This window comes from Gossypium arboreum, chromosome 11 (genome assembly GCF_025698485.1).
Source record: "Gossypium arboreum isolate Shixiya-1 chromosome 11, ASM2569848v2, whole genome shotgun sequence".
Taxonomy (NCBI): Eukaryota; Viridiplantae; Streptophyta; class Magnoliopsida; order Malvales; family Malvaceae; genus Gossypium; species Gossypium arboreum.
The window spans coordinates 7520166-7536895 of NC_069080.1; the positions used below are offsets into that span (position 1 = coordinate 7520166).

Here is a 16730-nt window from a genome sequence, read left to right on the forward strand (position 1 = left end):
AATTTAAAAAGTATAATGATTAAATCCACAATTTATGCATTAACAAAAAGCTTACCATATATTATAAGTATTTGTAAGGCTTTTCTAAGGTTTTTTTTACATATAAAAGATTATAACTTCAAAGGATTATACAACATCGATCCGACTGAAAGAATATTAAAATTAAAATTAAAAAATAAAAGTATGCACACATGTAGAAGATTTTGATACACAAATACTTATATCTTTTCAATAGCCTTCGCCCCTTCATTAAAATAATTAAATTTAGATATATATTTGGTTGATCCCAAAAATTCTACCTCCGCCCATGGTATATATATCTTCATTCTTAGGGAGTTTTTTATGTGTGTATATTAGTTAAGTTTAAAGAACAAATTGAACATAGAAACTAAAAATAAAGGTAAGATTAAATAGGATTCGCCATGCATTTGAAGAAGAGTTATGAGGTAAGGCTGTTCATCAGCATAAATGTACAAATGTTAAACTAGGTTTAAATTTCACAGATCAATTCCCATAGTTACTAACAACATAATATTAGAAACCCAAAGTTTGGACCTGTCTTCTAAGAAAACATATTGTAAGATTAATACGAACCCTAATAACTGCAGCTACAAACAAAACTAGAGGGAGAGGAAACAAGTAAACCCTAAAAGTTTGACTTTGGTTTATTATATTAGTAGGGAGAGACGCCGACGTTGGTAGGCACAAAGAACCCATCTTTCACCACCGCCTCCTCTCCTTCCTACACACATTATCCCGAATCAAAAAGAATATAAAGAAAAACACAAGGACTAAGCAGTGCGCCTTTAGGGTTTGAATTGAAATACCTGCTGGCGTACGTTATTTTTCATTTTCATAACAGCTTGATCAGGCATTTGTCCGAAATGTATGCGCGGGAAGTGGGCCCACTAGAATACGGGGAAAAAAAATGAAAATTAGAACCCTATCTTTTATTTTATGGTTGCTGAGCAAATTAGATTGTGCAGTACTTGAGTGATTTTTAAAGTTCAAGAAAAAAAGGGGAGTTACATTCTTGGCAGCAGCACTGAAGGCGTCTCTGTGACTTATATCAGGATTCCCAGCTTTGATACGTTGGATTTCTTCCCTGTAGAGTTGATAGATTAGAAGCATTTGTTTCATTGTGTGTTTGCCATTCAAATAAGATTTGTAAGTTGGACGATAAGATGAACCATTAAGTTAAAAAAGGGTAAATTAATTTTAAGTTAATTAGCTTACTTGATGAAGCGATTGTAGGCAGACGGCACTCTCTGTCTCTTCTCCGGAGCTGCACATACACACATCCATCTCAGACAAACAAAGAGACAAATGCATTAAACATTTTAAAAAATCACCTCCCTCACTTTTCTCATACACATCTATCTATCTTGCTTTGCATGGATTCTTATTTAGATCTATATTTGGGGAGGGGAAAATAGAAATTTCGGACAATTTCTTTCTTAACTAATTTAATGTACATTGACAACATGAAACCTAGGGTTTGGGGGGACATAGAGGAAATGAAAGCACTAATTTAAGTAGGCATGTAAAGCATAGGGCCTTGAACCTTCACTTCTTGCCTTAGCCTTCATTTTAGCTGGAAAACAAACTCATTTTTTCAAGAAAAGGCTACATCAACTATATAAGGTATATTGTGAAACTTTGTCTTATAATTTTCTTGCTACTAATAAATAAATAATAAAATGTGAAGAATCTCACGTCTGTTGACCACAGGAGGTTTGGCTATCTCCTCAAGCTCAGCTGCTCCACGAATAACAGTGTCATTTGGGTTTGGGTGATTGATCATCACCATATTTGGTGGTGCACAACTTCGGATCTCTTCCTGTGAAGAATTTTGTAGTGATAGAGGAAAACATAGTTACAGTGTTTGTTTGTTGACATAATACCCTAATTTCATATCAGAAACGAAACTACTTAATATGTATATACCAGGAGATTCTGTGGGGTAAAGAAAGAATGGGCAAGGTGAAGCTGATTAGCTGTGGGAAGAAGCAAGCCACGCATGTCGACTGACAAAAGATTTGTGCAGTGGCCGCATCGAACCATAACTGTGTTGTTGAACAAGCTACTGCAAGGAACACTCACCTGAGATGATACAAAAGCAAAGAGAATGCATTCTTAAATACTATAACACAATAAATAAAAAGCCCAAAAAGGGTTTTCGAGGAAAAAGAAGAAGATGAAACACAATGGGGACAAAAGAAAAGGTTTACAGCTAGAACAGTGTCGCAAAAGTTGCAATGGACGTAACAGAGCTGGTCCGCGGGAGAGAGGTGGTCCGATGAAAATGAAACTGATGAGGACGACATCCTTTCTTTTTTGGGGGAAATTTTTATGAGCTTTTGAATTGATTGATTGATTGATAGAATGACTGATGGGTGGATTTTGATAGGTTTCTAACTCCTTGATCTCTGATCTTCTTGATTGTTGAGTTGTGCTAAAAGATAAGAAGATGAGAGAGTTTAGAGATACTGCTAAGTAATGGAACTCAGACTCAATGTGTTTTGCTTCTCTCTCTTTTTGCACTTGCTGTATTGTAAATGTAAGAATAGGTAATTTGCTTCAAGGGTTGTAGTTTGAATAGTTTTGTACAGCTTGTGGTGTGGAGGCATTGCAAACGGGACCAGATAGATAGAAAAGAAAAATAAGCGAAAGAAATTTAATGAAGGGCATAGGATAAAGGGCAAAAAGAAAAATTAATGGTTGGCTTTTACGATGTATGAGAGAGAGAGAACAGAGGCGGCAGAAGTGGGGGAGAGCAAAGTAAGAAAGGGACGTTTGCATGGGAGCTGATTAACTTAATTTGGCTCATCACCTGTTCTTTTCATACTTCAGAGGTGGGTGCCAAAGCTGTAGCTTTTCTCGGTTCTCTCAAATTCCCGACCCTGCCATTTTATGCATATAATTTATTTATGATTACATGATAGGATTTTCGACTACGCATATTACTTACATACCAATCAATTCTGCCCACCATACTATATATCAAGTCTTTCTAACTCCATCTTTAGTTATATATATCAATTAAAACCCTATTGCCATGTAACTATGTATCCTTTATAGATTTTAATTTCATCTTTATCTCTAATTTGTTTAACCTTAATCCAACCAACCCACCTCACTCTACTGTGGAATTCGTCTGTCCTCCTCCATGATCTTGGTTTCTTTCTTTCTGTTTGATATGTCAAAGGTGGGACAAATTTATGGCATATTTGATTTAAGAAATGTGAGATTATCTTTAGTCATAGGATTATGATAATGTAAGATTATAATATGAAATATCAAATATGTTATGTTATATATGGCTGGTTTGTTTGGCTAAAATAAAAGGTTTTAGTGTCTGATTGATTGATGAAATGCATGGTTATCTACAAGCATATTTTATTAAATTATCCTTGTTATAGAATTGGGTTTTACCATGTTTAGTCCCTTCAATTTTTAATCTCAATTTTAATAAAATTATGATCATTCTTTTATTTTTATTACAATTTATATATTAATAAGAAAATATAAGATGTGAAAATAAATTATAATTATAATAAAAATAATTTGAATAAATACAGTAATTATAATTATAAAGTATGGCGTCTATTAGTTCACCATTAAAGAAAGAAGATTAAATTTGAAGTTTAAACTTTATTTTGAGTAAAACGGGTGAAATTAATTAAAATTATAAGAATAAAGGTCAAATTTGTTTGGTATTCAAAGTATTTATCCTATTTGAGAAATTGAGATTAGATGATGATGAGAATACTTCAAATCCGAATGAAAAAATGTTGATCCAAAATGAGAGATTACGAGATAAAATGTTAATTTACGTGAACCAAACACAGCCTAATAAATATTGGTATTTGGCTTCTTGTGAAGCTAAGCGGCCATGGCCGAAAGGTAAAAGCCACTGTGGCTTTGACAAACAGCCGAAAATGGGACTCTGAATTTCAACAACAAAGAAAAGCCAAGGAAGATTAAATATCAGTTGGTTATTTATTTCTGATATTGTTACCTCATTATTGTGCATTTATTTAACTTAGATTACATTTAGCCTTTCTTTGAATAGAAAGTTAGTGTTTATATTATAATAAATTATTTAATAAAAAGTAATTTTTTATTAAATAATTAAAGATTGGATTTACATACTTGAGTGAAATAAATAATTGCTTTGAAAGCCGTGAAACAGAGGCTCTAAAGGATCCAAAAACCCTTAATTTACAGGCTACAATAAACGAGTAATTAGAGTGTAGTGGGTGGCAGCTCTTAGAATAGGGTAAAGCGGCTATATAAGGGAGGCGGTGAATGGTGATAATAGGTAGAGGAACTGGTTTTCAGGTATTTACGAGAAAAAGAGAGATTATAAAAATGTAATGAGGAGGAAGGATTTGAGTTGAGTTGAGGAAGTAAATGAAACAAAAAGGTATTTACAAGAAAAAGCTTTTGAAATATGGATTTGACCACACACACACTTAGATTTCTCTCTCATACAGAGATACGTAGTTGTCAGTGATAACAGAAGACAGAGATCTTTGAATCGAAATTACTACCTATTTTGTCTTTGCATTGATGGAGGAGTTGTCTAGTGTTTGGCTAATTTAGTTAGGCGGGACTCTCTACCTACACTACACTGCAGGCAACTGCTATATATCTGTGGTGGGTTTTACTTTTTGTTGCAAAGTAACCCTAACTTTGCTGAAAAAGATGGCAGCTGTCATCTCTCTTTAACATTTCTTCAAAACTATACTATGCCCATCCCCATCCCCCATGTGTGCAAACTGCCTTTCCTTTTCTTCCTATTAAGGCAATATTTCAAGTCGCTTTGTTACAAATAACAGTGGCTCTTGTATTACATATGCCACGGCCAACTTTGAATGTCTGCCCGTAGTAGAGGCACCGCCATTCGCTGCTTCTAATCAGCTTTTTCACCATTGATTGTCCATTAAACTACTCTAGTTTTCCCATGTATACACTTCCATTTGGGGTGATGTGATTTTGAACCGGTAGAGCTAGCTTTTAATTAATCTACTGCACCGGTGGCTGATCGATTGCCCTGAAGATGAACCTAATAATTTTGAAAATTATGGTATAGATGATTGATGTAAAGATGCAATCAGGAGAAAAACTAACAAATTCATACATATATAAATCAACTTGCATATACAAAAGTTTTAAGGATGATTGTATTAATCAGTCTGAATCTAGCAAGGAGAGGCCAACCTTTTAAATTCCGTCTCATATTCTTGTTAATATTCTTTCATCTACCATTTAGCTATCATTTAGCAGCTGGCATGTATACATTAAGTAGCGTAGAGACTAGAGAGTGGAATATACGTATCCCGGGGGCCGCCTGTTGCGGTTAGATCTTAGAGGTCCAATAAAGATAGACTATAATTTATAGCCTCTTCGGCATCTAAGTACTCGGGTTGCTGCCTGGACCATAGTAGCCATTGACTAGTAGATTGAACAGTTCCATTTTCATTGTAAATTTTTTTTTTTTTTTAAAAGTACTTAGTTCGTACTGCAATAGAAGCCTCAAACCATAGCTAGACTCTTCTTATTCGGGCTGTGCCCTCTACTCCAGGCACGTTTGCCAACATTCTTCCATGCACGAGGTTATGACCATGTGATTCATTTCAACATAGTCAACCTCTGTTGGTATAGCAGTAGCTCCCTAAGATTTCCAAGCAATCTAGTCCTGATAAGTAATCTTCATCTCAGAATGGGAATGGTTCTGGGGATCTTTTCACAAATTCCGATTCTAATGTAAATACATAAATCGATGAATCTCCTATGCAAATAATAAATTTTACGAACAAAGAAAGGGTTTAATGTATGGTAACGTTGTTTAAAATGTCGGATATGTATGTAGGCCAACAGAACACTAGGTTCAAAACCCACCGCAAACACTCAACATAGAAGCTCCAAATCGTCGGTCCCGACAATAATCCGAATCCGATAGAATCTCAATTTATAAGGATTCGAGTCTTAAAACGATTTGGTTCCTTTGAAAAAAATTAAATTTATAATTCAACAATCAAACATTAATAATTAATAGAATTATATTATATTACTTAAAATATTAAAAAATAAATGATAATTACTTATTTTATGAAAATAATTTTAATATTTAAATTAATCCATCCGCTTATATATATTTTATAAATAATAAATTTAATTGATAAATTAAAACAATTATAATAAATTCTGTTCACTTATAAATTTATTCAAAGTATCAGAATTATGTTTAAAAAATCAGAATAATCAATCTATTGACACGATTTTTATAAAATTGATATATTAGGTAATAATATTTTACTTATAAATTAATTTGACTTTTGAATAAAAATTTATTATTATAAGTACAAAATTAGGTAGACAATTCAAAAGATTGACTTTAAATATAAATCACCCTTTATAAATAACTCATTTTGACCAATGGAACAAGCCAAATAGACATGGCATAAAACTGTAGTGTCAGTATATTTCTCCCTAACCAGAATTTGTACTTTTTTTCCCTCTATTCTGTAAATATTTAATAATTTATCACATTCAATAATATAATAGATAAATTTTATATTTATATAAATTTTAGTTAAATATATAATCTAATATATAAATTTTGATTCGGTGCTACATATTAAAATTAAATTGCAGATCATGTGTTTTTCATGTGTTTATATAAAATTTTAATTTTGATTCAAATGTATGCATTTAAAGAAATTAATACATACATTTATTTTATATTAGATTAATATAATTGTCTGTATATGTAATATATCAACATAAAACAGTATTAATTCGATAATGTTATTAGTAATTTTAAAAATTGAATTAAATCAAAATTTTATGTATAAAATTATTTTAAATATAAATAAAATTATCATAAATATAAATATTTATCTTAATATTTAAATTTGTTATCATTAGATTTTTTAAAATTAACATTAACATTATCATTATAATTTAATTTAAATTTATTTTTTAAAATATTTTAATTATGTCATGAAATTTAAAAGTTATCCTAAAATACGTGTTATTAATTTAAATTTAAAATAATTAGATATATAAAATTTTAAGTTTTAAAATTCAGAAAAATCTACATAAACGTGCATAATTATTGTATAAAATTATTTTAAAGAATAATATTTTAATTTCTTTGTTTTTAACATACAACCAACTTGGGTTAAATTATAAGAATATGCTGAAAACAATTTATTTTAGAAAGTATGTTGAAATTTTACAAATTTACCGATTTATGTTGTTTTTAGAGAGAGAAAGAAAAACGCATAGTACAGGAAGTGTTTTCATTGCGACATCAGTGAAAACGCGACATGTAGGACGCGGCTCTATATTCTGGTGCACTTGTCGAAAATGATGTACAGATCAGGCTGCGACACAACATGCCTTCTCACGTCAGTTAAGAGGAAACCTCAATCATCACCGGATTCTTCCGAAGTTATTGCAAAAGCTATTGGCATGATTCTTCGGTTACCATCATGTGCAACAGCTATTATCAACTTATGCTCATATCTCTCATACATGAATGTGTCGTCAATTTGAACAAGTAGCTTATAGTATCGGAATGCAGTTATGCACTGCTTGAAAGTCTAGAAAAAACAGTGGAAAACTCTTTTTCCAAGGACCAAGCAATTGCCATAATATGCAGGCTTCATTTGTAGCTTGGTTACGGAACCTGGTACACACTGCTTCAGTACTTGACACCATAAATTGGGTCACAATACGTAGTATAATGTAGGGAAAAAATGTCAGAAATCTAATCGATATTGGTAACCATGGTATATACCAGCTACAACACATGTATGGGACACGATAAACTTTCGGACCGTCTAGAATAACGACTTCTTTCTCACAGATGCTATGATTTTCCATAGACATCCTGTTGTGTGCATTGTGCACTTCACCTCATATTTCTCTGACTGAATGCACGTAACAATGAAGTTGACACCAGGTTATATGCTATACCGCTTGACAACAGCTTGAAAAGCATATTTGGTGTCAAATTCATCTCAACCTCTAAATTCTCGAAAGTTGTTGACAAAGACTCGTGCCTTAGTCTTCTATGAGGAAGGGTTGGGAATTCTAAACCTCCCGCAGCAGCAATATCAAGAGTTCGCATGTGTGGTAGTGGTTGGTAAGCTGTGAAATCCGGGTCATCCCATCGAGCAATCTTCGCAGCTTCACTGTCAAATCCACCATCCTCAACTTCACTGGGAATGAGATTCGATTCCGAAATTACTGTAATTTTTACTCCATAAGGCCCTGCCTCCTCTATTCTGTCGCTATTTGTTTGATCGTCCTCTTCAACCTATTCATTCTCTTCTCCTTTTCATTATCAACCCCTTGTGCAGATCCAGGGTTGGATGTACGCTCGCTAGTCGATGTTGTCGAGAATAGATTATCCTTCTTGTAAACCCACAACCAACCCCAAACCACTTCTGTTTGACCCACCACAATAACTTAGTTGCGTGCCCATCTAAGTGTTATTGTTGTTTAATATTGGCCTGCCGAAATTAAAATCAAAGGCACTAACAGAATGTTGAGCGAGTGTGTTGTAGGCCTGGTGACCAATTACCCCCGACTATCCTCCACCCCAATGATCGAGGGGCGAAACCGATGAATGCCTCATCATTGATGATGATTCTGGTGGGTCTTGGTATGAGCTTTGTAGCAATGATGTCATTCCACTACACAACCCTGTGATGGGACTTTCAAGTTACTTCACTGAGTCCAGGATTTGGTGGAAAGGGTGTTTGTGAGCTCGGGCCATCTTCATCCTCCTCGACGAAGTCGATATACGACTCCAGCACAACATTCCCACTACAGCAATGGCATTCGATCACTTGCTCCAGATTGTTGTCCCGCTTGATCTTTAAAATGACATGTCTAGCAGGTTTCAATGACGAAAGAATCTACATTTGAAGCTCGAAATTCTTCTCTAAATCCCCATTTTGCTCGTAATACTTGTCCGAAGCTAAAAACGCGTCTTACATGGTAAGTTTTCACTGATGTGGCAGTGAAAATACACTTTGCAAGAAGCATTTTCCTTTCTCTTACAAAAAATAGTGTAGATTAACAAAATTTTTAAGATTTCAACATAATTATTCAACTAAGATTTTTTTCAACATATATACATAATTTGACCAATCAACTTGTGCATTGCACAAGAAAGAAACTAGTTATATATAATATACATGCAAATATATCTCCATTTTTATTTTTAGGTTCTTAATAAGTTACATTAATACAAATATATTTATATGCAAATATAAGTTTTAAAATTATTAATTAAGTTCAATAACTTAAAAATATTTAAGATAAAAATAAAAGTTAAGTTTAAAATATCAAAATTTTGCACCAATCTATACAAGCCGATATGCACCAATACAAGTCGATGTTGGCCGAAACGAGCCAAAACACATCAAAATGGTTGATACATACTAAATGGTACGATCATGATCTATGTTATATATAAGCTTATGTCTTTAATAGGGTAATTGTGTTATCAAATATAAAAAATAAATTGAATTATTAGATTCAAAATTAAAATATTTATAACTTAGAAAATTGAAGATTATTTGAATCCATCAGAACCCACCTAGCTTGAACTGATCTAAATCTAAAAAGTCCAAGCCCGAATGAATCGAATCCAAAAGGATTTGAGCCCAAAAAAATCTGAATTCGAAAAAAACTCGATCTGAGCCCCCTGGTTTAGCACCCGTCTATGATAGAGCAATGCAACTGACTTGCACATTAAATAAAAATGTGATTTTCTGTGTAATGGCACCAAAAAGAAGGTACCTCAAGCTTAACAGAGAATGTGATCGGTTCTAACAAATTATACTGCAAAATTCTCTCAGCAAAGCAAAACCTTCCACTTTGAACATTACGCTATTAATAACTCGTATCTCTAGTTACTTTGAGAGCCAATAGATAATAAGGAACAATGTACAACCAGCAATTACTGCTGATAAAATAAGTGTGTCTCTTGAACGCCTCCTTCTTATGGAACCTAGAATATAGGGGAATTTTATTTAGTATACAAAATAATTTCATAATTAATAAAAGCTCTGTAATAAAGATGCACAATTAAGTACCAAGCAAGCCACGGATAACGGGGAACTTGTCACTTAGAACTTTTACTTTGCCTTGGACATCTCCAAACAAAGCTCTTTGAGAGCCCAACACAGCCCTTGTCGTTTGAGCTTGATTAATCACATCATCTATCTATAGCAAACAAACATAGCGGTAAGGAAAATGGACGCTTCCATAAATAGGCAAAAGGGCAAACTACCAACAATTAAAAAAATACAGGTTTATCTCGTTACAGGGTGCTAAATCTAGTAAACAAAAATATTATGATACAAATTGGAAGCTTAGAGCGTTTTCTGTATGCCACATCAATCTTGTCAAGCAAAAATGGAAGTATGGCACTTGTCAGATTCCTAAATTACCTGTAGAAAAAGCTAGAGAAATTTGTTTTTAAGAAACACGTGAACAATTGTTTGTTTCTGTGCGAGCATGCACATGTTTTTCTATGTCTTAGAGAGGTCCATTAAAATTCTCAGTAATATATCTTTCTACAATCAGTTTGGGACATTGAGTTCCTCATTCCCCCCAAAAAAAAACCCAGCTACAAAAGTATCTTTTTTGGATGAAAAATTACAACTTAGTCGGATACCATCCTTTGCCACAGCTTAAAATAAATACGATGCAGAAACCATGGCTTCCCCACTATGATAGCAGGTAGCAGCACCAAGAAGAATTAATGTTAAGAAGCCACAAGTCTATTACATAGTGTTTCAAGTTTAAAATAGTTCCTTCTATGGCAAGAAAGAAATTAGGACTTCATTTAGATACAGCGGTGACAATCAAGAGGTAAAAGGGTATACATCAAGTAATCAAAACCAAAATGATGGAAGGCCATCATCTGATTGAAGGTATACTCATTTTAGACAAAAATTTAGGAAATAGGATTTTGTGGGGGTTCATTTCATTTCTATGGGCTTGATTTTAGAATTACGTATTTCGTGCTTTGAGCTAACATTTGGTTATTGAGATTTGGATTTGAGGTCTATATCACAGAGACTTGAGGGTTGAAACTAGTGATTTTGGCCATTTATATTTTTGGGTTCTACATACCAAACCACCAGTTTGAGGTTTTTTTACCTTCTGACCAATAGATTCATTCGTTTAGTTCGTTAAGTGCGTAACACATATATTTCAGGATCCTCTCCAAGCTGATAAGTAATTGCAATATAATGACAGGAAACAGAAGGGGAAATTTCTTGCAACAAAGCATGCACAAAGAAATACACTGATCAAAACAAATTCAATCTTACATGAGCTATGTTCCCGTGGATGGCCGCTCGCTCTCTAAGTAATTGCATTCTCGGTGACATACCCCCAGATGCCTACATGAAAGCAAATATAGTAAACTTTGGGAAACAACATAGTATTGGGAATTAGAGTAACAAATTTAAGAAAATGACTACCTTAAACTCACTGATATCATCTCTGACAGAACTCAGAAGCTCTGCCTGTTCCCGCATTGAGCTTATATTTCCCTTAATTCTCCTAAATTCCTAACAAAATTTTATAGCATTACTTCGAATGGATAGAAATAATAATCCACTTTTCCAAACGAAAAGCAAAAAGCAAAAAGCAATAATAAAAATAATAAAATGTTTATACTCATGTATTGCTATTTTAAAAAACAGTTCTAGTTTAAGTATTTGCACCAAATGCTACTCGTTGCTTATACTGAATTCTTCTCCAATTAAGTTAAAATTGCCAGGCAAGTAATAATCAAGGACCATGAACTCTTACATACTTAAGAAATAAAATGCCAGAATTATACTTTAGTCCAAATGAAAGTACAGATATCATACCAAGGATTGTCAAAACCGACCAACCAAGCATGATATAAGCGTGCTAGAGCTTGTCTCCTCAGAATCAGCTTATGGTGAAATTTTTAGTAAGTTGATTGGTTCAAACTTTAAACCCGTGGCCAATAAACATGGAAGTAACAAATGTAGATAAGTCCTAGAAGAAACATGACTGCTAAAAGTATTTACAGTTTACCTATCAACAGTAACATAGGACAAGATATCACGAAATGTTCATATTTCTTTAAGGTTCTTAATATCTGGAAATTAAGCATGAAAATCTGACTTCTGAAAACAGGTCTATAAAGAAGAGTCAACGGATTAAACCTGAGTAAACTCATGTAGTATGTCTCTATGCCTTGCAAGTTTCTGGGTTACCGAAGTAGTTGGTGCAGCAGATGCAGCACATCTACTCATAGCATCATTTATGTCTAGCAGCTTCTCAAGCAATGATTGAATTTCAATTTCCATAGACTTCCATGATCTACTTGACCCAAGCGTTGGCGACCCAGTATCTACATAACCTCAATGTAGGTAAACATCATCATGAATAAAAGGAAAGATCACCCTATTCCTAAGGCTACGAATTCCTAAATAGAAAAACGAAACTAATTAAACAAATCTTATTAAACTTTTAGAGTATGTTTAGATTTTTCAACAGATTTGTTCTTAATTTCATTAATCTACTAATATATAAGCAATGCACATCGTAGAAAATAACAATTGAAGTCTGGAACAAAATTCTAAAGAGATACAGCTAAATGAAAGGGGGAAACCTCCTTGGGTGAACCTAGAACCTAGCTTAGCATATGAAGAGAGTTTAACATCGAGATCGCCTTCGATCTTTCGAGCATCTTTCCTCAGTTCCTCCCAACCCGATTCTTGTAGATCCAGATTCGGATCCGTCATTTGGATGTCGGTAGTTCAATTTCCCTGGCGCTGAGTTGTAATGTAAGTCCAGTGATGGAGATTACAGTTAATGACCATTCAATTGGATACATGAAAATGCCGTTGAGTGCGTTGTTCTTTTCTTTCCTCTTCTTTTCGCTGCTTAGCTTTGATGACTTGGATTTCTATAATTTTGTTGTCCAGTTCTGATTCAATCAGCTTCAGCCTCAACATGATAGAGAAAGAGAGGCAGAGGATGTTCTAGGGGTACCCGTACAGAGCATATTGTAGTGATTGTATTAAGGACTGCTGAAGTTGAAGGGATAATAGGATGCAATTCTTGGATCTAGCCTGTTTGTATCTCCTCATAGCCCAAATTTTAGTGGAAACTCGGTTCTCCTTCCCGCGACACTGATTTTTTCTAATTTGTATATAAATATTAAATATTATTTTAGTGTAATTAAATTCATCCCTAAATTTGAATTATAGTTTATATATCTTATCACAATTCAAATCCTTTCAAATAAGGAGTGTCTTTTGCAATAAGGGAAAAAATTATTTGAAATATGTTTTCATTTGGTTTTATTCTATGGTTTATGAGATCTTCAACATCTCTCTCTCACTAATTTATTTTTAAGTAAACAAATAAAAAAACAGAAAATTGAAGAGATAAAAGAGATGACATATGATTTTGTCTTTTCTTTTCAGTAGTCGTCTTTTGATTAGTGATTATACGTGTTAGTTGTGGAAATTCATCCACATCACCATTTCATTTTTTCTGCTTTTGAATTTCTCAAACTGTATTGAATACCATAGCCTACTATACTATATGCCCTTGCTGTACGGAATAACATGACTCCCATATTAACTTTCTATATATACTATTAAAAAAAACTTTCCATATCTATAAATCCTTTTTGGGATTTTTTATAAAAATGGTCTAAATTTTTTTATTATTTATAAAAATGACTCTTCTTGAAAATTATGTACGTAAATGATCCATTTTTAATAATAAACCTTGTTGCCGCCATTGCTATTGACGGCACTGAACTGATGTGATTATATAAAACGTTCAGGGACTTGATGAAGTAATTACCATTTTAGATTGGATGAAAAAATGGTCATGACATGACTTTTGGCAACACCTGATTAAATGTTTTTAAACTTTTGGTCTATTTGCATGTTAAGTCTATTACCTCTTGAAATTAAATTTAAATAATCCTTAACAAATATAAGACTAACAAAATAAATCTTTTTTATTTTTTTATTTTTAAAAACAACAAATTTAAAAACTATATAAATTTCTTATTTAAAATACCCAAATATATCTCTCAAGAATTTTCCTCAAGTCAAAATTTCTTATTTAAAACTTGAGAAAATTTTTGGAGAGATATATTTGGGTATTTTAAATAACAATTTAAATAGTTTTCTATGTTTATTGTTTTAAAAAATAAAAATAAATAAATAAATTTTATTTTGTTATTCTTATATTTTTAAGGGTTATTTAAATTTAATTTCAAAATGGGATAGACCTATCATGCAAATAGACTAAAAGTTTAAAAACATTGGGTGTCTCAAGATGTAATTGTGCGACCCTTTAATCTAAAAGGGTGATTGTTTCATCAGGTCGCTGAACGTTTTATATAATTACACTTCAATCCGATGCCACCAATGACAACAACGGCACCCAAAAAAAAAAAGGCAATGGTTGACCTATTATGAAGAGTGGTGTCGTCAATGGCAACTACAACACCAAGGTTCACTTCTCAAAACGGGCTATTTTCATACATGATTTTGCAAGTAGGTCATTTTCGTAAATAATTAATTTATTTAGGCTATTATTTTTTTTTAAAAAAGCCTCCTTTAAGGGAGGAAAATTTAATTCTATAAACCAACTACTGAATATTGTTGGACTTTGTAATTTATTCAGTTGGTTTAAAATTTTCAATAATTTTACGAACAAGTATTTAATGTATGTTGATAAGGCACATTGCACTCTTAAAAAAAGAATATAAAGATTCAAAGCATATTTTAAAACTCTAAAAATCATGTCTGAATCAAAGGATTCAACCGGGTTGAAGCCAAAAAAAAAAAAATTGGGGGTCAAAATTAGATTGTACATTTTATGATAGTAAAAATGTCATTTCACTATTTTAATTGTTTATATCTTTATAATTTTTAAAGAATTAAATCAACTTTTTATCATTTTGAGGAGTCAAAATATAATTTTATCATTACTAATTTAAAATTTTATAAATTATAAATAAACCTAAATGGAAAATTTTCTATTTTAAGAGGACTCGAGACCCTGCCAACCATCTCTGATTTCGCCATTGAATTCAACCATCATAACCCCAATCTGTGCTTTTGTCAATTCCTAATTTTTTTATGTAGTCTTTGAGTGTTCCACAAAAGTTTGGTGAGGAGATAGAATGATTGGTGCGACAATTTATTTAGGGCACAAATGGGGAAAAAAGAAGATTTTTTAGTTAACTGACAGATGGTCTATCAACCCAAAGCTTGTGGTGGTTTCGGATTGCATTAATTGAGGTATCAAAACAATTCTTTCATGCTAAAATTGGGATTCGATATTGTGGCTCACACTAATCCTCTGTAGGTTCGCGTTCTTAAATCAAGATATGAGATTAAAGAAGGCATTCCTAATTCCTTAGCTTGCGATAAGGGGTCCTTCTTTTGGAGATCTCTTTCTAAGATATGACCCTTACTCCAGGATAATATTTATTGGTTAATGGTAATGGCCTTAGAGTTAAAAGTCGGAAAGATAATTGGATTACTGATATTGGACCCTTCGTTAATCTAATTCCTATGCATACAAACTTTGATTTAGGTTGTCTGCTTAAGGATATGGTTACAGAGGAAGGTTTATGAAATTTGGATCTTTTCAAGGTTTGGTTGTCAGATGATATCATAAGACACATCATTAATATTCCCTCATCTCATTCTTTAGCAAGACCTAATAGAATTGCTTAGGCTAAGAGTGGGATCCGTGTCATTTTCCATAAAGAGTACTTATAAAATGCTTACGGAGAGTTCTTGGGATCAAAGAAAGGAAGATTGGAATTTGACATGGAAATTTTTGGGGCCTTAGAGGGTTCGGATGTTTATTTGGCTAGCCTTCAAACAAAGATTACTAACACTGGTGGAGTGAATGAGACACGACGTTGGGGTAGAGGAGCGTTGTACAGTTTTTGGGCTTTTTGTGAAAGATGTCTTGCAATATGCCATTAGAGACTGTTCTATGGCTAAAGATCTCTGGTTGTAGATTATTCTAACCCATGAACAGGAACAGTTCTTTTCGGGAGATTTGCATGAATAGCTTGCGTCTAATTTGGGTAATCATCATAGTCGTTCATTGAGGGATATTGATTGATCGTGTTTCTTTGAGTTAGTAGCTTGGCGCATCCGGAAAAACAAAAATATTTTCATTTTTCAAGGGTTGTCGTGGAGTGTGGATGAAATTATTAAATGTTTGTACAATTGGGCTTTATATTGTAACTCCATGCAAAAGAAATATCAATTTAAAGAGTCGAAGTTAAGATTAACATCAAGCAGGACTAACAATTGGACTCGTTTATTTTTGGATGGAGTTGTTAGAGTTGGCTTCGAGGATGTTGTTACGGGGGGTATTCTCAAGGATCAACATGGGAATTGGATTCTTGGATTTAATAGATGGTTGTGCCAATGTTCGGTTTTTAAAGCCAAGCTCTAGGGTATTTTAGATGATCTGACTCTTCTTCAGAGCAGACAATACGATAGAGTTTTGATTCGAACGAACAACTTTAATGTTATCCAGGAAATTCATGAAGCATTTTCAAAGACATCTCATTAAACATTAATCAGACATATTCAACAACTTCTGTTGGAAGCAGGTCTTTGGGAACTTGAACATATTCTTAGAGAAGAGAA

General features: G+C 33.0%; 2 protein-coding genes across 3 annotated transcripts; both read right to left on the bottom strand.

Annotated features, from left to right (window-relative positions):
- Positions 1–427: 427 nt before the first annotated feature.
- LOC108459364 (axial regulator YABBY 1-like) lies at positions 428–2572 on the bottom strand. The gene is made up of 7 exons (XM_017758723.2): positions 2232–2572; positions 1948–2103; positions 1717–1840; positions 1237–1285; positions 1030–1105; positions 828–908; positions 428–742 (listed from the first exon to the last, which is right to left on the bottom strand). Exons 1-7 carry the CDS (start codon positions 2325–2327, stop codon positions 674–676), a joined length of 651 nt encoding a protein of 216 aa, XP_017614212.1. The 5' UTR covers positions 2328–2572; the 3' UTR covers positions 428–673.
- A 7224-nt stretch (positions 2573–9796) lies between these two features.
- On the bottom strand, positions 9797–13382 carry LOC108458329 (Golgi SNAP receptor complex member 1-2-like). Of its 2 annotated transcripts, none has more exons than XM_053020909.1 (6): positions 12653–13382; positions 12243–12439; positions 11523–11612; positions 11370–11441; positions 10125–10254; positions 9797–10039 (listed from the first exon to the last, which is right to left on the bottom strand). In XM_053020909.1, exons 1-6 carry the CDS (start codon positions 12822–12824, stop codon positions 9942–9944), a joined length of 759 nt encoding a protein of 252 aa, XP_052876869.1. In that variant the 5' UTR covers positions 12825–13382; the 3' UTR covers positions 9797–9941. The 2 variants fall into 2 exon arrangements, with proteins under 2 accessions (XP_052876869.1, XP_017613169.1); XM_017757680.2 differs by having other exon boundaries at positions 12243–12430; positions 12692–13371.
- Positions 13383–16730: the final 3348 nt, after the last annotated feature.